Source organism: Poromitra crassiceps (genome assembly GCF_964638095.1).
Source record: "Poromitra crassiceps genome assembly, chromosome: 4".
NCBI lineage: Eukaryota > Metazoa > Chordata > Actinopteri > Beryciformes > Melamphaidae > Poromitra > Poromitra crassiceps.
In genome coordinates this window covers 45,098,275-45,119,181 of record NC_139626.1, presented here as the reverse complement: position 1 = coordinate 45,119,181, position 20,907 = coordinate 45,098,275, and the positions used below count along the sequence as shown (strand labels likewise).

The 20,907-nt window shown below is 44.1% G+C and overlaps 1 protein-coding gene across 6 annotated transcripts in view; it reads right to left on the bottom strand.

Annotated features, from left to right (window-relative positions):
- The window catches only part of ctnna2 (catenin (cadherin-associated protein), alpha 2), a gene marked incomplete at both ends in the record, with an annotated part of 596,683 nt that overhangs the window by 141,584 nt on the left and 434,192 nt on the right, over positions 1-20,907 (bottom strand). For 5 of the 6 annotated variants that reach the window (XM_083634725.1, XM_083634723.1, XM_083634724.1 and 2 more), the window contains one exon: positions 14,315-14,395. In XM_083634725.1, coding sequence (XP_083490851.1) covers positions 14,315-14,395 — 81 coding nt within the window. Of the gene's footprint in view, positions 1-14,314; positions 14,396-20,907 lie in introns of those variants that run through there. The other variant, XM_083634728.1, reaches the window with a different exon arrangement.

The following is a 20,907-nucleotide window of genomic DNA, read 5'->3' as shown; positions in this document are numbered from 1 at the left end:
GACTTTATGAGCTAATTAATGTTCTGCAGATGCTACCAACGTCCATTAGCATGCATCGATGTTAGCATTTCAATGTAACTTTAATTGGCAAGGCAAGTTGATTTATGTATGTTGCCCTTCATCGCAAGTCACATGTCTCAAAGGACTTTAGCCGAGCTCAATCTAACTAATAAGCAATCACAGAAGAAAATTCCCCATTCATTTTCTCCATCCACCTAGCTGCCATGATGCCTTACCGCTGTAATCATAGATCTTCTATTACTATCTAGATGGGTCACCGCAGGCTCCGCCAATTCTAACAACCGGTAGCAGCAAGTCTCTTAAATGCAAATGGTCACATGGTCACCTCTGCCCAAGTCTCGTTACTCCCCCCCGCCCCCACTTGTTTTCTTCTTCAAGCAGGTTTTAAGTGGGGTTAGTGCTGACCTAGCAAGCTCACTTCAAATAGAGATCGTGAGTTCCCAAACTCCACACAAACCACGCATGTAAACACAAGGGATCTGTCATAATCTGAGATCACGTTGACTTTTCCCATAAACGATGTTTCAAAGCTGCAGGCGAAGGGAGCCAATCACGTCCAGCTTGGCCAAACATCTCGCCGATAAATATCCCGACTTGTTCAAAGAGCTACAGGTTAGCGGATAGATAGATAGATAGATAGATAGATAGATAGATAGATAGATAGATAGATTATGATAGATAACATAATTACATTCCGTCAAATAAGTCATCAAACGAGTGTTATTGCTTTGTGACAAGCAAACTTTTTTCACCGTCGCGGTTTGACGAGGAAATGTACGAGCGCCGCAGACCCTCTGCCAACAATTAACGTTAACAACCAGCTGCTATTATTGTGGAAGGTCAGTCACGTTCTAGACCGGACCTTGCACCCATCATCTTTTTACAGCGGGGCATTCAAAAATAAGGTGGATAGATGTTTCGGGCGGGGGGGGGGAAACCTTATATAAAGTTTTAAGCCTGGAACCAAGCCGACCAGCGACCTACTGAATCACGAGTGACCATAAAACATTTTACTTGGAGCCAAAACAACAACAACAACAACAACAACAAATCTCAGTTTTTATTTTTTGTTTTTGCTCCAAGTGAAATGTTTTATGGTCACCCACGATTCAGTAGGTGGCCGGTTGGCTTGGTTCCAGGCTTAAAACTTTATATAAGGATTTTTCTAAATGTCTATGGAGAAAATGAATAGGGTGGAACGTTCTGGTGGAACAGGAGCTGAGAAAAAGTGTGCCGTCACTGTTGAGCTCTCTGCACCAGTACACAAAATAGCATATTTAGCAGCCTAGCCTGCCTGACACGACCACACTTAGACCCTCAGTGCATGCAAGGAAAAACGTATAAGAAAACCTTATCAGGGAAAACCTAGAAGTAACCTCGTGGTTGTAGGCCTCTGCCAACAAGTGAAGTTTCAGTTATCCATGTCTGTCCAGACTTCATAATAAAAGGTATCAAGTGTATCTTTGGGTGAAATGGAAGTTATCACCATCATCATCATCATCATCATATATAAAATTGAGTAAGTGTGCTCTGCCTGTCTTTCTGTCTTGCGATTTTGTCTTCTTCTTCTAATGGCTTTCCGGCAGACTGGATGCCTTGCGGCACATGGCTGCCTCTCACAGTTGGATGGTCTCACTCTAGACCTGGTTCTTCTTCTTCTGTCAAATTGTGCGCTGCGCATGCCAATAGAGCAGGCGAGGCCACGCAGGAGCCGAGCTACTACGGGCGAGGCGTATGCGAGCCCGCGCAGCATGCGAGCTGCAGGGCGGGCGAGGCCACGCAAGCCTAGGAATTGAGCGTGCAAGATTTCTAGTATTGTATGATTCCAGTGATATTTTTTTTTACAGAGGAGTACAGAGAGGACTGATAGAGAGCTTCATCACATGATACAACGACAATCACCTGAAGCTCAAAACCAGGAAAACCCATGAGCTTGTGGTGGACTACCAGAGGAACAGGAGCCCCCGCTGTCCCGGTTGTCATCCTTGGAGAGGAAGTGAAGAGGGTGGCCTCATGCAAGTATCTTGGTGTCCAAATCAATATAATCAATATGATTGATAGGTCAACTTAAAGGATGTTGGTGTCTGAAAAAGTAAGTGACAGCACACTTCCACCATTTTTGTAGAATGACCCAAGATTGTTTTCTCAGCTCCAGTGGTAAGCAAAACATTACGATGTCACAATGACTTTGAACCTTTGGATATAAAATGTCATCACTTAATAATTTTATCCTATTAGACATTAACTGAAATTTTGACATAATTAGTGTATGAATTCTTGAGTTAATGCCCAACATTTTTTTTTGTGAGGTCACAGTGACATTGTAACCTGACGCTGCCAGATGGACGGTTTAGCTTCACATTACGTTTCACTAAACCAGTCCATCTGGGAATGCAGAAATCCAACCCGCTGACGGAGGCGGGCACTTTTTCCAAGTTACTTGGCAGGTGATTGGATGCCCCATCTGTCTATCACCGCTGGTGCGTGTTAACTTCAACCAATCAGATCGCCATGCCTCTGACGTAACGTTTGCGACCGGAGGACTAATAAACAAACCCAGCGACGAACTACAAGAGCTTTAGCATAGCAGTTAGCATGGAGTTAGGCGATTTGTGCCATTTTTGCAAGGTAAATAACGAAATAGCGAAAACATCTTTTCCACCCAGAAAAGCCTTCACACTCTGCTCTTCTTTCAATGAAGAAATGCTGTCCAGTTGAGAAATAACTGAAGTTATTGCAGCATCTACGATAGCCTCGCTAGCTTTCGCTTCCGCGCCGGCAGCCATGTTGACGAGTGAAAAGAACTACAAAGACCATGTACCCACTACTTGCCCAGACGCTAAATCTCAGTAGCGCCACACAGAAAGCCCGCCTAAGGCTGCCGCTGATTCGACGAGCCGGGCCATCGGTCGGGTTTCTAAGCCAATCATCTTAACTGCCTGTGCATATCAAGATGGATTACGTCGAGAGAATCTCTTTTGACCTCGCGAGGTTATCCATCTTGCAAGCAAGGTTAGTGACATTGACCTTTGACCACCAAATTGTAATCCGTTTGAAGAACTTCCCTCATGGCGTTCCTGAAATAACACCTTCACGAGAATGGGACAGAAGGACCGACAACCCGAAAACAGAATACCTCCGGCCACGGCTTGTCACCGGCGCAGGCATAACAAACTGGGAGGAACCTTGGACGGGGCCGAGTCCAAGAGGGATCCCCCACCAGGACAGCTGATGGCGCAAATAGGTGCCGGCTATATTTCTTCTCTGTTATCTGAAACGGCTGTAATAATTCTCTTAGTAGTAATTAGTTGTATTACACTCATGTCAACATGGAGACATAATGGGTGTGTAGTTGTCTCCCACAGTGTATATGGCAACGTTTAGGGGTCACCTTATGTTATAGCTCTATGCCAATTTTTTTTTCCCTTTTCTTTTGACCGAATTCGACCGCAGGACGAATAGCTATAATGTTACAAACCTTTGTCATAATATTTGCAGATGATATATACACATACATACAGTAGATTAGGGGCTGCGCAATTATCTTTCCAAGATTAAACATTTTGTAATTTAGTGTTTGTTATATTTCCAGTTCCCCTGAAGGTCCCGGCGTATTAAGTGCTTCCATTACGCATCAGCGGCGGTGACCTTTGAATTGCATGAAGTGCATGAACGCACAGCTTACAGCATATATTTACACGCTCTGTCTTCTTCTTCTTCTTCTTCTGCCTTAGTCATAGTCGCTGAAGGAGGCATCGTGCTGAGATGTATGGCTGCCAGATTGTGATAGTCATACTTGAGGAATTGAGAATGAGTTGAGAAGGAGCTCCAGAGTGCAGCCTGTGCCCAAACGTCTCTTTTAGTATATGCATAGTAGAGGCCTTCGGGTATGCCCGACCCCCCCGAATACCCGAGGTTCCGACCCGGACCCGGCCCGGGTCTGGGTCCATTCAAAAGAAGTGCCTCCGGGTCTGGGTCGGTTCCGGTAGCGATTGTCACGGGTCTCGGGGCTCTGACAGTGAAATGCCGGGTCCCCAATAAGACCCGAGTGGACCCGGCGATCGGCGCTGATCACGAGAGAAACGCATCAAAACAGCACGCGTGAGGCTTGTTGTCACAAACTGCAAGTAAATCCATAGAGAAAATAACTAGCAAAGAGCGTTCCCATCTGCAATGAAAATGACTTCCTCGTTTACATGAGGCGCATGTGACCACCACATGCGTACACATGCGCACACATGCGCCTCAGGCAAACGAGGAAGTGATTTTCGTTGCAGAGAGGTAACCCTCTTGCTGGCTCCTCTCGCTATGGATTTAATTGAAGATGACTGTTTCCCGTACTTTTGGATTATTATTCGATGATCGCATGGTGAGTACACAAGTCACACCATGTATGTGATTGTTTCTAGCGCTGTTGTGTGTGTTTTTTCGGCGAAGGAACGGCGGTAGCATAGAGAGACTGCCACTGTACTATCTAACTAGCGTTAGGCAGCATCAACCAGGGGAGAATGCTATAACGTTAGTTAATAAAGATGCACAAAGTTTCATTTGATATACAACTTGTAGCAGTTAACAAGCAACTTTGACGTCGACACCACTAGTCTCTGCCTCGGTATTTCTCGGATCTGAACGGGGCCGGGTCTCAGATTTGTAATAATAGACGGGTCCACTCCGGGTCCGGGTCCGACATTTATCGGTTCTGAACGGGACCGGGTCTCAGATGTCTAATAATAGACGGGTCCATTACGGGTTCGGGCACAAATTCCCCGGGTCCATTAGGGTCCGGGTCCGTGATTTTGGACCCGTGAAGTCCTCTAATGCATAGGTATCGAAGTGTCCAGCAAAGTGCGCCGCATCAAAACAAGATGGAGGGATGTGGTGTTGATATCGAAAGTGCCCCCCCGCACCCACACACTTATTTTAAGAATGAAGATTTAACATTTTCCTTCCATGGATCTTACTCAGCACAGACACAGAGTCTGACTAGGGCAGGGGAAAACACATTTTAACAGAGGCTTAAATGTATGAGAAAAGCTAAGCTACCTGCAGCGCGAGTCTACAAAGGTGAAACAGTAAAGTTCTTAAATCACAGCCTCGCATTTTTCTGTGCCCTGGCAAATCAAATGTCAGATATTCACCTTCTGAGCGGTTATTCATGCCCTATTGATTTCTGACAGTGTGAAGCAAGGTGCAGCAGCTCAGTGGTACCTGCTGGCAGTGGAGTGCATGTTCTCCTCATGCTTGTTACCTGCTGGTATGGAGTGCATGTTTCCTCATGCTGCTTGTGTGGGTTTCCTCCAATATGTCCCACATACCAAAAACATGTAAGGCGGAATGGACGCTCTGAATTTAATTTCTCACTCTTTGCCAGTAAATTTCAGAATTGATTTTAAGATTTTAGTGATCATGGAGGCTCATGCTGGACTAGTCAGGCGTTCTCTGCCAGGGCTTCTGTTACTGTGGAACAGACTGAGGAGATATAGCTATTATTGTGTTCAGAGTCTTCTTTTAAATCACTTAAAGCACATACACTTGCTTTTACTTCGTTTTTGTGCTTGTGATTGAGTGATTGTTGTCATCTTTTTATATGTATTATTATTATTATTAAAAAAAAATTGCTGGTGAATTTAGCTTCTAGATTTTTTTTTATGAAGCTGATGGGGGACTCTTTAACTATTGTCAGAAATGCAGGTTACTTAGTAGGCAAGTTACTTAGTAACTAAGTTTTACTTTTTCCAAAGTGTCATGCACCAAAGGTGCCCAGCCCCCGCATGGGCTTACAAGACACTACAATCACAGCACAGGAGGAATATGAGAGAGAGAACAGAATATGATATATCTCCAAACTAGAAAAAGACACTTGCTATTACCTTACCATGTTTGCAGCACCTCCTCACTGACGTGTGGAAGACAGTGAAGCAACATGCTTCCTTGCTAATTAAATTGTTTATTTTCTCACACATTTCTGACTTAAATCTTAGAAATTACACACACACACACACACACACACACACACACACACACACACACACACACGCACACACACACACACACACACACACACACATTTCTGGTTCGATAATCTCAGAAGCTATCATTCTAGATATCTTTCATCTCAGAATTTCTTTTTTTTCTCTCTCTCCCTGATACATTTCAGATTTTTGTCTTAGAAATTTCAGATTTCAGATTCCCCCCCCCCTTTTTTTTTTACGTTAATCTCCTAAAGACTTTTTTTTAACCCCCCCCTAATATACAGTATTGACCCTCTTCTTCCCGGCTGCCTGGAAAGAAATCCCTTTCATTGGCCCTAATACACAATGGTAGGCTATACATGTCTTTTAATGTATTCAGTATTTACAGTAGATCAACAATATACACGTCAATATTATGAATTTTACGGGGGATTGATGTCAAATGAATGTTGTTAGGAGGTCGACAAACATTGCGTAACTGGCGTAGAAATCTGATAAGCCTGCATGATGGTATGTTGTTAAAGCTGACCCATGTGCACATGCCAACGGAGTGCATGAATGAATTAGCGGCGGTCGGTCGTTCAGAATTAGCGGAGAAATGAAATTGCGGCCCGGCTTACGTGAGTAAATCACGACTATTAAACACTTTTCATTTCCTTTAAACCCACTTTACTGTACCATAAAATTCAAGAAGACATGCAATAAACATCTTGCCTGTTTTAATACTGTGATAGATAATGAAATAAATGTCTTAGGAAGATTAAAAATCCCTGGCCTTGCAAATCAGCGGAGTGCCATCTTCCCATGTGTGTGTGTGCGGGCACGCGCATGTGTGTGTGTGTGTAAGAGAGAGAGAGAGAGAGAGAGAGAGAGAGAGAGAGAGAGACACTAATGTGCATATATAATTGACGTAGTCAAACAGTTACAGTAACTATTCTTTAAATACTCACCAAGAGAAACAGGGGTCACTAAAAATGGCAAGCAAATTGAAGAAGGGGAAAAAGAAAGTGCACAGTGCACCACGTGGCTTTGATTTGGTTTAACGGCCCAATATTTGATTGTTAACTTTAGGCTAAGCCATGATGAGTCACAGGGAATATTTACAGCCAAGCAAAGCATGGGTAAAGGATCTTTAAAAGGCATTTTCCAATTATGCGGCAGCCTATATTCCACGGGGACTGAAGAAGAACACCGTCACACGGAGAGTCGTGAGCCGACAGCAGCAGGGTTCTAGTGATGTAGCTCTCTCATTGGGACATATATAGGTGATTTACCCCTACAGTAAATTGAGAGTATGCTTGTGATGAATGTGGTGTCAGGGAGGAATACCAACGGGGTGTCCACGCTGTCATCTTCACTTAGGTTGCTTTAACATCTTTGATTCATTGTTTGTAAGAAACACCCCCCCCCCCCCCCTCCACCCTAGTTGGCAATCAAGCGAGTTTATGTGCATGCATATAGGCATACATGTGTTTTCGCTGCCATGCGTTGGCCCCACCACAATATTGTGAGGATGTGTATAATGAAGTTAAACAGGGGTGGGCAATATATGCAAGCACGTCTATTGAAGCGGCACAACATGAAAGAAGAGACGATGATGACGCATCCCCCCCCGACAGTGTTTGCTCCCTTTTCTACATTACCCCCGCAGATGTCAGTCATGTGCACCTGTCTGCGCTCATATTTGACGGCGCGCATTTACCGCTGAGGAGGTTGAGAGAGAAACACATGTACGCACAATAGTGCTCCTCCCTCCAGGAAGGATCTCGTGTCTCTACATGCCACCGGCAACTTGCTCAACTCAAAACGTGGCATAATTAGTGCCGGTTGTGATGCCTGCCTGCTTGCCTGTCTGTCTGTCTGTCTGTCTGCGGCGGGTTTGCGCTTCCCCTTGGTCCCCAAGCTCAGCCCATGCTGTCAAGGCAAAGCCCAGTCAATACAGCATCCTGTCAGAGGGAGTACCGGCTGCCAGGCGCCCAGCAAGAGGACGGGTCGTGCGCCTCCCATCTGGAGTGATCCTCTAGGTCCGGTTGCACAAAGCGCCCTTAAGTTAAAGGAACACTCTGCCCATTTTCAACCAGCTTTGTATCATTAGAACATCAGTAGTATATCAGAAAACTGTAAACTGTTTTGAAGTCTGTCATTTAATTTGACAGTTATTGAGTGTTAAAGTGTGGACCAGTGACATCACTGGTCCACACTAACTCAAATTAATAACTCATTAACTCAAATCAACTGTCAAATTGATGAATGATGAATAGTTTGACAGTTATTGATAGTTGATTTGAGTTCATGAGTTATTAATTTGAGTTAGTGTGGACCAGTGATGTCACTGGTCCACACTTTAACACTCAATAACTGTCAAATTAAATGACAGACTTCAAAACCGTTTAGTGTTTTCTGATATACTACTGATGTTCTAATGATACAAAGCTGGTTGAAAATGGGCGGAGTGTTCCTTTAAGATTTTCCTTCAAGTCGGAGTTACCGTTTTCCTTCAAATAAATTCTTCTCCTGGAGGAGCTCCTTAAAATGTTCACCCAAGTATTTAAGGTTTGCTCCTTCTCTTGGTCTTAATACTTAAGAAGCTCCTTAACTGTTGCGCAAAGACCTTAGCGACCAAAGTAAGGGGGAAAAAACGAAGGTACCTCTGGCTCTATCTTAACCGCAGCTATACGAGGGATCAGCCGAGCAGCATTTTGGTAAACAAACCGCGTCACTGGGTGGCAACGGCAATGGAACCCTATGGAGCCCAAGTGGCGCGAGGCTCGAGTGTCTGACTCTAGCCGGCTAACTCTGTTTACATTTTAAAAACTGCGACAGTTCACACAACCTTAACACGACATGTATATATTATACATCAAACTCTTGAGCTACTTCTGCTCTCACTCAGAATGTCAAAATATAAGCGATGTCATGTATAGCTTTTGAGATATTAACGTTTGTTTGGCACAACTCATACTATTAACTGCAGCGGGGTTCCGCATTTCTGGGCGGCAAGTGACGTCACGCTGATTCGTCCTATAGGCTATAACTTACCAATAAACATCAGCATGAAACGTTAAGCCTACATTATTCAAGTTGAAGTTATTCTTACCAGTTTTGTTCGACCCTCTCTTGTACTTTTTTGGACAGAACAGACAAGTTGTCATATTTTTTTGACCTCTTGGATGGACCTCTTCACCAAACTTCTTGAATTAATTTTCATTGCTATTTCCTCCCACATTCGTTGTTTTCTGTTATTAGCGGATCAAATTTACTTTTTAGTACGTGCTTTCTCTTGTACTATTCCCCCAGTAATATAATCTTTTCCTCCTCTGACCAGTTTGGTTTTCTTGTCTTCTTTTCTTCTGCCATTTCTAGGCCTCGGCCAACTTTGTGAGACGATAGGTTATTTTAGGCGATATCACAGCAACAAGCAGAGGGAAGCGCACAGACCCCGCAGAGAAAGCACACGTGATGGTCTCCATGGAAACAGGTGAATTTTTAAAGGGATACACCACTTTTTTGGAAGTTTAGCTCATTTTAGCGACAGATTATGTGCATTTTGGATTAACATTTCATCGTGTGGTGAGTACCCGAAACACACCATGTATTTTGGCATGGTGATTTGTGTGTTTTGGCAGATTTTTAACAGCTGTACTATTAGCCTCCATTCAATGCCGATAATTACTAACTTCACGACTGTAGCTCACTGAGCGGACAGTGCCGGTAAGGCATGGTGTATCTTGGTTATGTTGGGGGGATGTGGCAAATGAGCTAAACTTCCAAAAAAGTGGTGTATCCCTGCCGTAAAATCTCTTCCAGTGCAGTAAATGCCTCAGCGTTTTCCTTAACAAAGCAAACCTTTTAAGGATGTCTGTGCAACACCCTTAAGTATGTTCCTCAGCTGAGGAGAAGTCTAATCTTAAGTGTCCTACTTAAGGAGCAAACATAAGGTGCTTTGTGCAACTGGGCCCAGGTCTTGTGAGGTCAGAGGGGACGTCATCACAGTCCGTGTGTAGTCGCTATATTGTCAATGTCCCCTAAGCGTCTTTCCTGCAAAACAAATATCTTCCAATGTGTAACAGGGAAGGGTTGTTTAGACGTGACTATATTCAAGGTCTGATTGTTTATGGATGTATCCAAAACTTTAGCTCAGACACATCAAATAAATAAGCTGTGCAGATATTCAGTTAAAAAACAGGTTTTCCAGAAGCATGCTTGATTGATAGCATTACCTCGATAGACACTAAAGGGTGATTATGATTTGTGTTTCTGCGGCACGCTGTCAACAGTTTTGTCATATTCTGTGAAAAACCATTAAACATGAAAGAAAAAGCTCAAGGTTTAAGGTGAAGGTAGATTAATCTTACCTTCAGCGAGGATGGGGGGGTGGGGGTGGGGGGGGGGGGGGGGGGGGGTCTATTTTGATTTTTGACACAATGTATCACAGAATGAATCAACTACTTATTCTGCCACTACTGGAGTAAGTAATAGCACCGCTGCTTCCAGTTACAACTCTCCTGAATTTTAAAATCAAGAGGAGCGCAGCGATCAATAACGCTGAATGACTGGAAGTTGGAACCCTCGATAACCCGGATTATTGACGTTTGCACACCTCCCTGCACACCTGGACACTTTTTTTTTTTAAATATACATTCCATCTCATTCTATTTAATATTTAATTGCCTTACTACCTATTTATTACCCTTCATATTTTAGTGTTGCCACAACTGCTTTACTAGTTAACTATATTGCCCTATTGTTGCTGCTGTGATTGTGTTTGCTGTGATTTTGCACCTACTTAAAACGGCACCTTGTCTGTAACGGAGCCTACAGCATAAGAATTTCACACGTGCGTACTTGACAGTAAAAATCTTGAATCTTGAATCTTGAACACATTTAGGTTATTTACTACAACTTTCTGAGGAGAGTACCGACATTCAGTTCAATTTGGTTTCCATGACCGACTGAAATCGAAGCTTCAAATGTGGCTTGAAGAAGGCTTTTTTTTTTTTTTTTTTTTACTGTTGACCATGTTTTTGGGCATACAATTAAATTATATCATATATAGCACATTTTTCCAGTTCAAAGAAAGTCGAGACGCTCTCAGTCTCCCTGAGACTGAGCCCGCCGATAGGTTAACTGTGCATGGCTGAGCCACGTGTAACGTATAGGGCAAGCCGACTTAATATAAGGCCAGGGTGCAATAATGATAATTGACACGGAATGTATACCGTAAATTCCGGACTATAAGACGCACCGGTGTATAAGCCGCGGGACCAAAATTGACTATTTTTTTCTTCTATAAGCCGCACCGGTCTATAAGCCGCGGGTGTTTTGATGTTTAACTCATTCACTGCCAACAACGTATGAACACGTTTTCAGAATCCAGCTGTTCCCTGCCAACAACGTGTTTACACGTTTTTGGCATCGATTTTTTTTTTTTGACGGTGGGTTGTGCATCTAAGCCTTTTACATCTCTTATATAATTATTGGAGCCACCGAACGTTTACAACCCATTCCACCGACCCACTAAGTGGCAACAGTGCTCTCCTTGCTAGAGGAAGGAAAGCATTTTTTTAACTTGTCAAGCCATTCTCAGCCCAGCCATTCTCCTTTTCGCGCTGATTGCTGGCGATGCGGGATTGCAAATTTACATAATAGATTCAGCCGATCTACTATGATCGGGTGATAGATTACAGGTGGACGAACACACTTTGAAACACGCAGCATAAATATGACCAGAATCGCAAAAGCTTCTCTCAACCAAAACTCCAAACGAGTGAGTCCATCCCGACTTCCTCAAACAGCGGCTGTGCAGACAGGCACAGGAGAGCAGCAAAGCACTGACTGGTGACAAGCTTGTCCGCCCACGGAGGGCGGAGTTGAAGCAACTCGAGAGGGAGGGAGAGAGAGAGAGAGAGAGAGAGAGAGAGAGAGAGAGAGGGAGGGAGAGCGAGAGGGAGGGAGAGAGAGAGAGAGAGCGAGAGGGGGAGGGAGAGAGAGAGAGAGAGAGCCAAAAATGAATGGTTAAAGTGACAGTTCCATCCAATTTCACAAAAAGCCGTTTATCTCTGAATATTCTTTTTCACGCTAAAACCATGCTGTATTCAACTGCTAATGCTTACATAACTACTAACTCTACAAACTAACTCTTTTAGACAGAGAAAGTACACATTCTATTAGTACTTTTGAGATATTGTATGTTCACAAACTCCAAGCTGAAACGAATCCTCGGCTCTTATAAAATGAGCCATAATCCTCAAAAAACGGCTTGGCAGAAGCTATCTACAGCAAAAAAAAACGTCTGGCAGTCAATGTGTTAATTACCATATGAAAGGGTTCGTGCACAGAGAGGAATGTCGGGAAAGCGATGGCTGTTTGGGGAAGCTCCCATTTATTAACATTTCAACAAAACAAAACAAAAGTCAGGTCACTAATCCCCAGACAAAATCACACAACAATAGGCTATATGTGCAGCAAACCTGTAACCAGAGAAGTCAAGTCACTAATGCTCGTCTTCCTCTTCTTCCTGCGTACTGAAACCACCAAAGTCCTCATCTTCAGTGTCGGAAACGAACAGGTTCAGGGTGGCTTCGTCAACCACTCTCCTCTCTCCTTCATTGTCACTCAAAACCAACGAACTCCTCTTCATCTATAGCTGTGTTTCCATTACAGTTTTTCGCAAAAGAATTGCGATATTTCTACAACTTCGACAATGTACAATTGCGACTTGTAGGCGTTTCCATTGAAGTTGCGTTTGAGTGATTCCCCGTTGCAGCAGCTGCCACAGTGATTACGCACGGGGATCTGCCCCATATCCCGTCCCCTGCATGCTCAAATCCAACCAATGGTCAATGGAAATCCCAACATGAAGTTACAATGCATATAAACGAGCCTGATTATCAATTCAAAAGAAAATGAGTCGCAAAATGTTGCTGGCTGCGTGAATGCAGTCAGCGCGACAGGCAGAGGAAAAAAGGTAGCCTAATAGCCTACAACTGGTCCGATTTAGAGATGGAGGGGGGAAAAGGCTGATTTGGTTCTATAATTGCACCTGAAACGTGTGCAATGTATTAGCCTACTCACAGTCACTGTATTCACTTCAGACAGCACCACCGCACCAGTGTGTGCTTTTCATCCTCTCATCTCGCCGCTGTGCCAAATGCGCGCACACAGGCAGCCTGCTGTCACCATGGACCGATTTCTGCCATTAAACATTATCTAATTTGCCCGGCTACGCTTTTGCACAACACTCGTCTTTCTGCTAGGTAGCGTTGCTTCAAAGTTTTCCACTTGCTGCGGAGGTTTTGACACGGCTATCGAACCTTACTTACCAAACTTATTTTCCGCTCCTTTTCCAAGGGATAATATGGGTCACATGACGTGCAAATGCGAAAAATGTGTTTCCATTACACTTTTGCGATAAACTGCTATATCGACACGTCTGAAAAACCACCTCATGATCATCTACTGCTCGTTCTCATGCTGTCGAGAACGAGCAAAGCTTTTTTTTGGTGAAAGAATCCTCCAGGGCGCTTCTTGTTAACAGTCCGAGTGAGTGGCAGGTCGAACGTCAAAGGCACTTCATCCATATTTATGATCTGCTCCGGTTCGATGGAATATTCCTTGATCTTCCTTTGTGTGAATTCGCCGAAGTTTGTGATTTTCTCCTGGTAGTCGGGGGAGGGAGTTGATGGGCTTGTGGCCGTTTGCTTACCGTAATTACCATATGTAAGTGGTCACGCACAGAGGGGATTGTAGGGAAAGAGATGGCTGTTTGAGGAAGCTCCCATTTACCGTATTACCGTAACATTTCAACAAAACAACATAACACAACACCACCGTTGTTTATTTTTACAGTGCACACAGTGTCCGCGGTGTGGTGAAAAGAGGGCAAGAGAGGAAATTAAAACAGAAGTGGATTTATAGTTAGAAAGAGTGCTAAAAAAGAGAGATTTTTTTTTTTTTTTTTTTTTTTTCTGAAAAAATCCATAGATAAGACGCACCGTTATATAAGCCGCAGGGGCCAAAAAACGGGAAAAAAGCCGCGGCTTATAGTCCGGAATTTACGGTACTTACTCTACGAATTTATATTTTGCTACTTGACATTCTACTTATTTTTTGCTTCTATCGCATTTACTAGTTATTCTATGCTATGCTATGTTGTGTTTTTCTGCTTATTTGCTTAATATTGCATTTACTACTGTCTATTTTATGCTATGTGTGTTCTGTGAGCGAGCTACTGTAACTTGTCCCAATTTCCCCCCGGGGATCATTAAAGTCTTTCTGATTCTGATTCTGATTCTGATATCCAACCAGGGAGGTTCACTCACCTGTCTACGCAGGTCCCTGGTCTTCTTGGTCATCTTATCAATGGCCGAGTTTAGCGGGTCACCTTTCTCTTTCCTGCCAGTCTGTGGAGGGAGGAAACAAACAAATACCATGTTATTATATTACTGCAGTCACATGTCATGAAGTTCAGCTCACATACTGTACAGTTAGTTACTGTAGCTCATGCTCGAAGAGCACTGTAAGTTACTGTAGGAGGCTACCGTATAATTCACACATCATTTGTTCACCACATGAAGTAAACGCAGCAAACCCTAAAGGGGCACTTCAACGAAAAACAAGGCTGATTTATTTTGCTCGTGATCTCACAACATATCCGAAAACAGTTTTGCAGACATTCATTACCAGCACCCCACACGCACATGCACACACACACACACACACACACACACACACACACACACACGCACGCACGCACGCACACACACACACACACACACAGACACACACAGAGACACAGAAAGGAGTATTTCAGGGTAGATGGATGATTGTTATGAAAATACAGCCCTATGATGGAGCAACGTTTTGAGTGGTGATCTGATGGGAGTCACTGAAGACGCGAGTCAGTCTGTTTGCACTGCTACCTAGCACGTGGGGGCTACAACATGGAGAGTTAAGCTTAATTTATACTTATTAGAAAGTGTCGCTCAGCACATGGTCGCAGACGAAAAAGAAAGTGTCGCTCATGGTGTTGCATTTATACTTCAGTGAACGTTCGCCTCTGTTCAACGGTCACGTGACACTCGAACGCTATTAAATGCTGACAGCCAAGAGAAGAGAGGGAACGCACAGTGAAACCACGTCGGAGGCAAGATGTAACATACTTGGCTGCAGCCGCATATAAACGACACACAACTCACCTCCTCTCGCTCTGCGAAATGCACAATGTTCTTTGTGATTTTCACGAAGTCATACATCAAGGACAGGCTGATAAAAATAGCGGAGACACGTTCATTCATTTCAATCGAGTGAAAACCAAAACAAGAAAGTCAAGCGCGTGCCGTCTATATAGCCAGTCAGACTTGCGCGATACTATGACGTAGTCAGCGACACTAGACATTTCACCAGGTAGCAGACGCTGCTCGCCGACGCTTGAAAGTGTCGACTCAAGTCCTCATTTGTGTCGGCGACCGTTTCAAAAGTGTCGGCAGACGAAGCATAAATTGGGCTTTATCGTTACATGCAGCACAACCCTGCGTATGAATGAAGTGCACTCTGTGTATGATCAGAAGCCGTGGAGCACAGTAGGGGGATGTCTGCTATATTCCTTCAGCTATTGCATTTCCACTCTGATTACTATCTAGCTTCAGATAGAGACAACATGCCTTCAGTGTCTCGGAGCGACTCTACCTGCTCCAGCAGTGGCACATATGGCTCATTATGCGCTGCCATCCCTCCGGTGAAATGCATGCATGGCTCACCAAGCAAAAAGATGCTAATTCCTAGTTGCACGGTACTTTACATAGAGGGTGTGTGCGTTCCTAAAAAAAAAAAAGAAGGAAAAGGGTACATTGCCGACACCCATTCATTTCGCGGGGACATTTGCATGTTAATACAAATTTAATTGATCCTTAAATGTGTCTGACAGGTTCAACTACAAAGCATCAAAGCGTAACTATTAAGGAAAACACAGCGCCGCCATCACAAGACTGACTTTCCACCATGGTGCTCTAAGCATTTGGCTGGCAGACAGGCAAGCAGAGACTGATGATCCACTGACAGGTAGACGCACGACATATATTAATCCTATGGAAATTGTAATTGGTCTTGGACCATGTAAACAACACGCTGGAGCTCGGCCAAGCCGGCTCTCTAGCGACTCTGTGCCAACAACAACGTCATGGAGACGACAGACACGCTATTCTTGAAACCAAGCTTGTACTGTATCATGAGATGACAGCTTATCTCGAGGGTCTTACAAACTAGATGTCTGTCTTCTTCTCGGCCAGCGTGTTCCTTAAGAGACAGAAGTGCTCTCACAAAGAGCCGTCTGCTTGTTAGGAAACAATTAAGGATGTTCTATTTGTGCTATTGACTGCTACGCCGCGGCCCCTCCCTCAAGTCCTCTCAATCAGATGGCCCCACAGCTGCTCGCCGTCACAAGTGTCACCACACCTCACACTAAACGACAATAAGCCTACCAGCCCCCCCCCCCCCGTCCTTCATTCGCTCTTCTTCTCTTTACGTTCTCTCCATCCCTCTCTCATTAAACATGCGCTCGTTTAGCTCGCGTCGATCTGCGGCCCCCGACCCGTTTCTCTCTAGCCGTTTTCCCACATGCGTACCGGAAAATTACCTGTAAGTCAATATCGGACATTTCCCTTCACACCTGGGCTCGCGCATATGGGAATCTAGCAGCCAAATTGCCTGTATGTTGGGGGGCGGGGCGGCACTGCAGAGCGGGTGGGGAGTGACGTGTCGGCAAAACTCTTGATGGTGAAATAAGTTTGCTTGTTTATCCGTTCACCTGCGTCGCGTTGAAGCACTTTTTACAGACTGGCTTCGTTTGATGTGTCCGGGCTTGCCTTCGCTGTCGGCAACGTAAGCAAAATACTTCCACATTTCGCTTCGTGCATTTGCTTCTCTGTGTGCCTGTCGGGCTGTGACTGAAGGAGGAGGAGGACTGTGGCCAGACAGCGAGCAGGCAGCAGAGAGGAGAGAGGCGAAAATCAGCATGCCCACACATGAAGCTGATATACTGCTCTTATTATCACAAGATAATTTCGCCAGTTTGCTTTAATGTGCGCGAATTATTAGATTATGCCCGCTGGAACATTAAGCAACGTGTGTACACCTCGCCTATGAGAGTGTGGCGGGAAATGACTGGACCCGTTCTACACTTGAGTCCGCTATCGTGCATACCGCTCTTCTGACTGGCTCGAAACTGGTGAAATCTCCGCGATGACGGGGTCGCGCTTATACCGGCATGACGACTTTCCCACATGCAGGCATTAGACCACGTTCCGGTCATTTAGCGGTACAAAGCGCATGTGGGAAAACGGCTTCTCAGTACTAAAGGAATCGTTCCCACCAAAAGTGTCCCTCGCCTCCTGAAGGTGGGCTTCCAACTGCAAGGGTGTGTGCAACTGTCAGCGCATTCGACAAGAAAGAAACATGCGTGAGGAAAATAGAGGTGATAATGAGGTAAATATTCCATTTTTGCCCCCACAGTTCTGGCTACAAAGCACTTGGATTATGCTGCCTGAGCTGTTTTGGAGATTTTTTTTTTTTTTTTTAGCTACTTCAGTGGAGTTTCCACTGGCATGGATGGGGTGGGGGAGGGGGGGGGGGAGGGGGAGGAGGGAGGGGAGGGGCGTCCCCAGGCGTAAGTATGGCATTGAGTAGTTAATGACTGGATCTTTATTTTTATTTTTGGATGAACTATTCCTGGAACATTCTCCATCACTCCATGGTGGCCAAAGTTACCTTCCGAAAATGAATTGTTTTTTGGCATATTGCAGGTGGGCTGTAATATTGTATTTCTGCACGACACCTATGCATTGTTCCATAAGAGCCAGTGCAGCCACCTATCAGATGAGTTAGATATAAAGCGAGACCAATCGCGGGGGCACATCAGTTAGTCTTTCTCCTGTCAACAGCTGCCTGCATATTAAAAAAAAAACCTTAACGAGCAGGGGTTGGTTAGAGATTCTCCTAGGAAGACTAGGAATAGCTGCTATAGATTGGCATGCTTTACATTCCACTGACCACACTCTCAGAATCAGAGTGCAGCAAGCTGTCTAAAGCTGCGTTCACACCGACCTATTAAAGTTGGTCGCTGGCGTCGAGTTTACATACAAAGTCAATGCAAACGAGCGATTGAGCGTATATTCGCCTGGGAGAAAAATCGCTGGGCGTCCGAGCGGCAGAGACAGAGCGACAGGGAGAAAATACGCTCGTCGCTCAAGATGAAATATTCCAACTCGAGCGAAAATACGCTGGCATCAGTCGCTCGCTGTTCAATGCTGATTGGCTGCTGTGTGAGAGCGAGTCAAGGATCACTCTGGCTTGGAACAAACCGCTGGTTTATTGTGTGGCAACAAACCGCATTGACAGGCTGACAGCTGACATGAAGTGAAGTCTGTACTACCGGTATGGAGCTCGCATTAGGAGCACGCTGATAGGCTTAGCTTGTAAACAATGACGGTGGCTCGTAGTGGACAAACAGCATGACATTGCGTAACGTTATATCCCCCACATGTCCGTCATTTCGTGTGCCTGTTGATGAGCGATTTAAACAGAGCGACAGAGCGATTCCAAAGGGTTGACTTGAGCGACAGAGCGAAAAATAAATATCTCGGTGTGAATGCACCAAGCTGTGTATACAGAGTTAATCAGCGCTCATATGACACAATTATGTTTTACATTATATTATATCATATCATATTATATTATAAAATCATTGCCACTCCTGCTGGTGTAATACTGCATCAATAAATAATCTGAGGAATGATATTGATTGTTCATTAGTTCAGTCATTCGTCACACATTACTGGCATATCGTGCTATTTTTCGTATACAGTATAGCCATCTACATTCAACATAATACATGTGTGTGATTGTGTATCAAATGACTTGACTTGTTCCACTCTTGGTTTTGGACTTGGTCTCAAATTGAAACGGGCTGGGCCTGATCGCAGCACTGCCTCAGCACTGCACAGAAGGGCATCTAAAAAGATTGAGCGGCAGGTATGACATCAAAGTATGTCACCTTGATGTGGGTGATTATGACCTCATGTCCCTCATGCCACGCACAACAGACAGGGTGATGTCATTGCCATTTCTAAGAAGCTTGTTAATTGTCTTCCCGTCGTTCTATTTTGGCAGGTGACCCATGAGACATGTGGCGCCTCTCGTTCTTCAAGCATACGGCAATAAAAGTGATAACCTTTACAAAGAGGCTGCGATTTGTCTTTGGAAGGCTGAGTAGTAGAGCATTTGATTAGGATTCTGTCTGTGTGAAAAGACACATAGCTCTCGTGGCCGGGCTGCTTTTTTTTAAACTCCCCTTGGAAGATCTGGGGATTTTGTACCTAAATATTGTTCTTCAATATGCTTTATTGCAAAAGACAGGACAATATTAAATTGACACTTATTTTAATTCAATATCTTCAGGTGTAACAAACGTTCTTTTGTCAGCAAGTTCTTCTCCAGAGGGGGAAAAAAATCCTTTGGTTCATGAGAAAATCAACGTATTGTAGGAGACAGTGATTTTCTGCCAAAGCATTACCAGCATACAAAATTAGTTGTCTCGTTGCCGGGGCAACCATGTCACAATCGTGCCCAGCAAAGCATGGTGGTGAGCTTCATTATCCTGGTAAGAAAAACCAAAACGCTCATCAGCCGTCGCAGAAGAACATGTACCTGGTGACAAGGGAACTCATTGATGCATGCCAATAAGAGATAGGGACAACGACACGGCCCAAAAATGAAATCGACGAGTCTGGGTATTCAGTTGTTAGCCAGTTAAATGAGACATTAGTTTGGGTTTCCATCCACCTGTTTTTATGCGAAATTGCAATTTGCGCATTAAAAACGCTGCACAAAAATTAAAAGAAAAAGAAACTCCAAATATCGCAAAAAAAAAGTTGTCATGCTTGAGGGAGGTGGAAAAGTTGGGTGTATCGATAAAAGGAAAATGCGATAAGTGCAGTGGAAACAGATTAAGCGAATACTCCGTTGTCTCTCCATTCAAAAGCCACACAGTTTCACGTTGCCTTCATCACTGCAAAACATGACATGTTAAAACTGTTTCTAGATTATATAGAAGTTTGCATAACCGTAATGGGAATAATTCACTGTATGTTAAATCGAAATGGGAGCTAGAACTGGGAATTAATCTGTCAGAGGATGATTGGCTTTCGATATGCGAAACACAACAAACTTCAACAAGCTCCAGAAGATGGAAGGAATTTGGCTGGAAAAATCTCATCCGCTTTTTTATCACACCTCAAATCAAAAACAAACAATTAGGTGAACAGCAGCCCTGCTGGAGACAGTGTGGAGTGGTGAACGCCAATCATTCTCATATTTTCTGGTTTTGCACAAAAATACAATCTTTCTGGGTCACAATTAGTCAAACTGTAAAAGAAGTCTTGGGTTACGAGTTCCCTAGGGAGCCACAGGTTGTATATCTTGGGTTAATCACAGAAGAGGCCATACATAAGGGTCGACTTCTATCTCTTTAAGATTCTCACTCTTGCGTGGAAAAAGGCCATTACGAGGAATTGGCTCAAAAAGATCCACCAGGAGTAGACCAATGGTTGGCCATAGTAGAGGAGATTCACTCCATGGAAAAAATGACTTTTCGCATTAGAACAAAGGCCAAGATTCTGGATCGCCGATGGGAAAAGTGGACTGCCTTCAGAGCAAGAGGCGAGCAGAATCCAATAACGGACTAAAAGGAAGGACCCGAGAACAGAGAAGCGTAACCCCCTGCGACAGTTTTGTTTTTGTTTGTCTCTTTCTGTCCCTGTCTTCTTTTCCTTTCAAGTGTCTATGTGCTTTTGTTAACTCAAAATAAAGAGTTTAAAAAAAACAAAAAAAACATGACATGTTCAAACAGAAGAAGACTGGG